General features: G+C 38.7%; 1 protein-coding gene across 1 annotated transcript; it reads right to left on the reverse strand.

Annotated features, from left to right (window-relative positions):
- Window positions 1–1,360: 1,360 nt before the first annotated feature.
- On the reverse strand, window positions 1,361–5,868 carry LOC105357314. The gene is made up of 9 exons (XM_011492230.3): window positions 5,582–5,868; window positions 3,700–4,041; window positions 3,463–3,558; window positions 3,284–3,343; window positions 2,982–3,008; window positions 2,039–2,221; window positions 1,912–1,959; window positions 1,780–1,839; window positions 1,361–1,603 (listed from the first exon to the last, which is right to left on the reverse strand). The coding sequence occupies exons 1-9, from the start codon at window positions 5,673–5,675 to the stop codon at window positions 1,545–1,547; spliced, it is 969 nt and encodes a 322-aa protein (XP_011490532.2). The 5' UTR covers window positions 5,676–5,868; the 3' UTR covers window positions 1,361–1,544.
- Between the last annotated feature and the right edge of the window lie 864 nt (window positions 5,869–6,732).

The raw sequence follows: 6,732 nt of genomic DNA on the forward strand, positions 1-6,732 counted from the left end.
CATCCAGCATGTCCACCTCCAAGATCGTCTGAGACCAGCGACACGGACAGCTGCTGAAACAATCGGTTTGCATAACCACAGAATTTCTGCACAAACTGTCAGAAACCGTCTCAAGGAAGCTCATCTGCATGCTCGTCGTCCTCATCGAGGTCTCGACCTCACTCCAGTTCATCGTCGTAACAGACTTGAGTGGGCAAATGCTCACATGCAATGGCGTCTGGCACGTTGGAGAGTTGTTCTCTTCACGGATGAATCCCGGTTTACACTGTTCAGGGCAGATGGCAGACAGCGTGTGTGGCGTCATGTGGGTGAGCAGTTTTCTGATGTCAATGTTGTGGATCGAGTAGCCCATGGTGGTGGTGGGATCATGGTATGGGCAGGCATATGTTATAGGCGAAGAACACAGTTGCATTTCATTGATGGCATTTTGAATGCACAGAGATACCGTGACGAGATCCTGGGGCCCATTGTTGTGCCGTACATCCAACAACATCATCTCATGTTGCACCATGATAATGCACGGCCCCATGCTGCAAGGATCTGAACACAATTCTTGGAAGCTGAAAACATCCCAGTTCTTGCATGGCCAGCATACTCACCGGACATGTCACCCATTGAGCATGTTTGGGATGCTCTGGATCGGCGAATACGACAGCGTGTTCCAGTTCCTGCCAATATCCAGCAACTTCGAACAGCCATTAAAGAAGAGTGGATAGAAGATAAGCTAACTTATATATATATATATATATATATATATATATATATATATATATATATATATATATATATATATATATATATAATTAACTCATTGACTTAGAGGCACTCAAAGGAAATGGATCAAATGTTTAACGAACCATATTTAATGACATCATAATTCTGCTTGTTGTTATTGTGAGTACTAGTAGCTATTCCTTTAGGTTTTTGTGTCTACCTTTTACTTGCCTTTCAGCACATAAGCTAAAGCTATAGGAACTGCTCGACTTTCCCTGCACTGGGATTGCACCAGCGCTAAAGCAGGCTCAGAGGAGACTTGTAAACTGCTGCTTTGTGCCCCGGTCCTGTCTCTGGGTTGTCAGGTTGCACGACAAAGGCTAGCAGAAATGTTCCTAGAAAGAAGAGCGGCTCCGTCCAAAGTGGGATGGATGCCAACTCTCCACATGAGACCGGGCTTTCCTCAAAACACCATCTAGCTTGCCAGCGGCTGTACATTGAAGGGACAAATTATCCGGATGATTAAAAGGCAACAACGAATATCTTCAATCTGCAGTGTTTTATTTCACTGTATGATTTAATGCTTAGAGACCTTGTCACTGCATCCAGAGGAGGGCGATACCAACACAGAGATGCTTTGCACAGCAGTTTGCACAGCACAAACTTTTATTCTTGGAGCAAAAGACAAAATAACAAAAAAGTTGTTTCAAACAGAAGCCATAGAATTTCATGCTTTATCCAGGGAAAACAGTGAAATCTGCTTACAAAACAACAACAGTCACAGCCAGTTGTTTCCATCAGATGACAGGTCAGCTCTGTCCCTTGGTGCTCTACACTCGGCTGAGCTGCTCTGTGCTTCTGTTGTAGATGGGATTTCTGTATTCTCCATCTGACAGGGAAAAAATAAGTCAAAGGGAAGTTTTATACATATTTCTAGACAATGTCACAAAAAATCGCACTTGGTGTCTTTGTTTTATCCCCTTTCAATCCCCTCTGGAAAACATTTTTTTGTTTTTTGTTTTACAGAACTAACATTTGTGATGTAATATAAATGCAGTGCAATACCTTGCTGGGTCTCCACATGGGTAGCCATGGCTTGCTGCTTGCTGATCTCATACTGGTTGGCTGTTCAAGAAAACAGGACAGTAACCCATCTGACAGAACCAGAAGGATGCAAAACAGACGTTTTTATTTTACCATAAACGTGGCGACGGAGACTCGCTTGGCGCAATTTGGTGAAGAGTTCTAGGAGGCACATAGTTTGTTGTGTTAGGATTTCAAAAGTTACCACACTGTACCAAATACTCAAGCAACTTAGAGGTACCTATGTGAAATATGTGTTTTGTCTTCTGACTTTCAGCTCTCTGAAACCTAAATTCTTCAAGGTTTGGATAGATATGGGAAGAACTTTCGGGAACTTCAGCTCCACTTGGATGCTGTAGCTCTCCTGCAGAAGTGCTGCTGTCTTTCGCTGAATCAGCACCGACTGGAGCTTGGTCGTCATTTTCTAGTGATTAAAAACAAAATGTAATTAAAACACGTTAAATAAATTGGCAGGAAACTGCTAGATCTTTTTAAAAGTCCCACTCCAATTGTCTTTTATTCAATTTTAAAAGTGTTCCCAGTGGTCCTGATTATGCCGTTTTCAGCCAAAATTGGTGTTGTTTTGTTGGACATGGTTTCTGCAGAGTGACAGGAGTTTATTAGAAATTCACCTCTAGGTTGTGGGCAGCACTGATTGCGCAGAACAACCCTGCCCCTGCTTCCCCTGCTTGTTCTTGTGCACTCTCCTGCTAGCTTGCGGCCCCTCACACCCCCGTCAGAACATTACGGGTGCAACAAAAATGGGGAGCAAAATTAGATCCATACAGCTGTACAGTTTGGGGCCAGATACAAGGTCCGATGAGGTAAACAAAGACGTACATGAATCTTTTTGTCTGCAAGTGGTTGATCAGAATGGAGCAGAGCAGGGAGCTTTTCCAGTTTATTTTCTACATCTCAAATAAGATTTTTTTCCAACTCCCTTTTTCGTCTGCCCCTGATTCACAAGGACTTGAATAACAAAATGCCCAGAAATGCAATATTGAGCTTATTTTTCCCTATAAATGTCCTCCATCATCAGAAAAATGCCACGTGAACATGTTAAACACACCAACACAAAACACTGTTTTCATGGCAGTAGGTCTTTTGAAGATAAGAATAAATTACTAAGCGCTACAATCAGAAAAACAACACAAAAAATAAAGGGGGAAGATGAATGGGCGTACCATAAACACCACTGCTACTCTCCACACCTACAAGAAAAGAAAGCACACAGAACATAATAAAAAAATGGTTTCATCAGATTTCCTGTGGTTTACACAGAATGTCTACTTTAGGACATATCAATGTACTTCAAAGGTGTCTGCTACCTTTGAGTCAATACTAAACTGTAAATGTGGTTTTATATGCATCTTTTTGTAGATGCATGTCTACAAATATGTCTGAACCATCAGCCGCTTCATCATTCTATATGTCCCAAACTAACTTAAATGAACTGGTAAGATGATGCTACGAGGAGCCAGCATACCTTCAGCCACACCAGTAGTAGAACTGATTGGTATTTTTCCACTCTTTTTCTTCCAGGCGCCTAACATAAAAATAGACAAAGTTTCACATTACTGAACCCGAAGTCTATTATAAAAAAATAATGAAATAAAAAAAAAACAAACAAGAAACTGTGTGGGCTAAATTTAGTCACAAACTCACACATGAAGTAGATGCAGGAGCCAATGAAAGTCAGCAGAAAGACGATAGCCACACCGATGCAGATGTACACAAGTAGATTCAGGTCCAGTGTTGTACCTGCACAGTAGATTATGTTTTCTAAAGTGTAGCTAGCAGGAAAGTAAATCTTACGTGTGTCCTTTGAGGTTTGCGACCACGGAAAGGAAAAGTGCTAATGCTTTTGCACCTGTAAAATGTAGAAACCAAATTTCCACTTACTTTTTTCGCTCATCAGCTCTACTTGATGACATTCAGACTCCAGCATGCAGCTGTAACACCCCAGATCAGTGTTTTCCAGCTCACTGATGCTAATAGAGAAGTTACCAAGTGAGGTCTGGATGGGATAGACTCTCAATCTGCCATTTCTGGGGTCCCAAAACTTGATTTGTCCATTGGAAGAAAGTAACACCAGGTCCCTTTCTCCATTGTAGATCCATCTGACTTTACTCAACGTTGTTATTTTAAAGTTGCAAGGCAGAAATGCAGAGGATCCAATCTGAGAGTTGAGTTTTGTCGTTGCACAAGATTTTCCATTAGAAGACTCTTTACAGGTTCCTGCATCTTAAACAGAAGACACATGATACAGATTTAATTTGTTTCATCATCTGTGCTTCATTTTATTTTCTTCAAAATGGTGTTTTTGATAAATGTGGCACAACCTTTTATTTTACTCCAATTTTGTTTAAACCTTTCATTAAATTCTTCCTCTGAAAAGGAAATGTCTCTGAAATGTCTCTAGAAATTTGCAAAGATCCCTAGAAGATAAATATCTTGATTCCATGATTATAATTTGATAAAGGACGTGACTATCAGGGCAGGAGTAGGGTTACGGTTAAAATACGTCTGGGCGATACAGTAATGTGTATTTTAGCTGCACGTGGTTTACGTGTGGCCAAAATGAATTTCAAATAGTTTTTGCACTTGGTCGCAGGTAAATATGTGCTGACCACATCGACTTTTTATAAATGACATCATTTAATTTCTAGTTTTGGCTTGTTGAAATATAGGAACGTTAATAAATAAATCTTTTCATGCATTGTACTATTTCATAGCACATGTTCACATAAGACGCTCGTTTCACAAAACATACAGGAAAAGTATTTTTGTCATCAGACTGTATTTTTTATACTTTTTTATTATTTCTATACGCATCCTTTCTCAATATTAATGCCAAAGATGTTTAAAAGGCAAAACACTGGTTTATTGTTCATTTTAAAGTGAAAAATATTTTCCACGTGTCAGACCTAAAGTTCTCAGAAAAACGTATATTTGTCCATAGATTTCTTTTTGGTTCAAACACTATTGCGTTATATGAAAGTTAATACAAACTTGATGTCAATTTTATTTTTAGTCTTTGCTAAGCACAACAGCGAGACTGTTTAATGGGACTGGAAAGGTGCCGTATAAAGAAACTAAAACTTCATGGATGTTTTTTAAGTCATTTTTGTTCCATTTTTCTTCTTTAGTTTTTTTTTTGTATTTAGTGATCACGGGAAGTGAAAGAAACTCAAATGGCGGAGCTGTGTGTCGTTCTGACGCCTAAATGGACTCTAAGGTGGAAAAGTGATTCAGGAGATAATTTCAGCTGCCATGTAAAGCTGTGAATTTTAATTCTTATCAATTTAGTTTGCAGAACCACTTTAATATCGCCTATAAAGGAATATATCTACATTTAAAAAGTTATTTCAGGCAAGTACATTTATAATTGTACCATTAAAATGCTTGAAGCGTATTGAAGCATTGAGTTTAACCTTTTAGTTTGATAAGTACATTATTTGTTAGTTTTAAATAAATATTTTCACCATAACCACGTAATTGCTCAAATTTTTTAAATTCTCTACCAGAGAAGCCTCAAGCTCCCAGGCTTCTGGCAGAGGACGCGAGCTGGGGTGATAAAACCACCCGCGGAACGTGTAAAATATAAAATTACCAATGAAAAACAATCACATTTGCTGTTTTTTATGGATTATATTCAAACCCAGAAATTCTCTTAGATCAATTACAAGAATATCTGCACCAATCAATACAAAAAATACACTAATTCATTTGAGTAAACCTGTAAAAATAGTACTTCATACGCTTCACTGATAACATGACTTACCATTTGAAGACACGCTGTAGAAGCACAAGGCTAGAAGAAAGAGAAGCGCTCTGCAATACATCGCTGGAGTCATGAAAAGTGTTAGCAGCATCATGGTGAGACCGATTTAACTTCTTGAGCATTATGGGCAAAACCACAAGACTACCGCTCTGGTTTTGTTCTTCAAATTAATCTTTTCCTTCTTCCTTATTTTGCCATTTTTGCAAAATTTCTGCTCTTTTTTATATGCAACTTGGACAGAATGCATATTACAGGGTAATTTTACATTTTTTAAATACATAGCTGTTTTGGAAGCAAGAAAGGTACACTTCAAAGACAGTAAAGCAAAAGGTAAATCACTTCCTGTTTAAGTTTGCAGACATTTCCTGAGCAGGGGTCTTTTAACACACACGGACGTCGAGTCACTTTTGTCTCAAACAAAGAAATTAAACTCTAACCTACACCTCATTGTGAATAAGACCCCTTGGTGTATTTATTCAAACCCTGTGAACTTGAAAAGTTTACAGGCCACTATTTTTGTTGACAACCAGCTGTTGACATTATTGCACACCTACTGTATCTGCACAAAGACATGATGAAAACTTTAACTGAGACACTGCAGTTTGTTTAGAAATGAATTTTATCAATAAATAACCTTCAACAGAACCTTCAAAACCATAATCATAATAGCTTTTGGATCTTATAAGTGCGCTTCCACCTACTCTTTTTCAAGCAATTAAGTAGACATTATTTGACAAATTTTTATATTTATATATATATATATATATATATATATATATAATATATGGAAATGAGGGAATTACCATAAAAATGGTGAGCACTTAACAATAGCATTGTGTCACGCAACACGTCATGACATCACCCGACCTAAAAAGGACTGCATTAGGTGTTGTGGAAAATGGGTTACCATAGCAAGACATACATGGACTAGATGTGACAGCAAGGTTCTGCTACTACTCAAGGAATCCTACTCAGAGAGGTTACATGGAGAAAATGCAAATGGAGCAAATGGATGCTTTGAAACCCATAATCAAGGCCTCACAAGCCATTGGCTCAGCTGTTTTCAGTGTTCTGACATCCACAAACGGCAACTCCCATCAACTTGAGATTGAAACAGTACAACACAATTGCTACACCTCGGGAGAGCCAGA

The sequence above is a fragment of the Oryzias latipes genome, chromosome 13, assembly GCF_002234675.1.
Source record: "Oryzias latipes chromosome 13, ASM223467v1".
Taxonomy (NCBI): Eukaryota; Metazoa; Chordata; class Actinopteri; order Beloniformes; family Adrianichthyidae; genus Oryzias; species Oryzias latipes.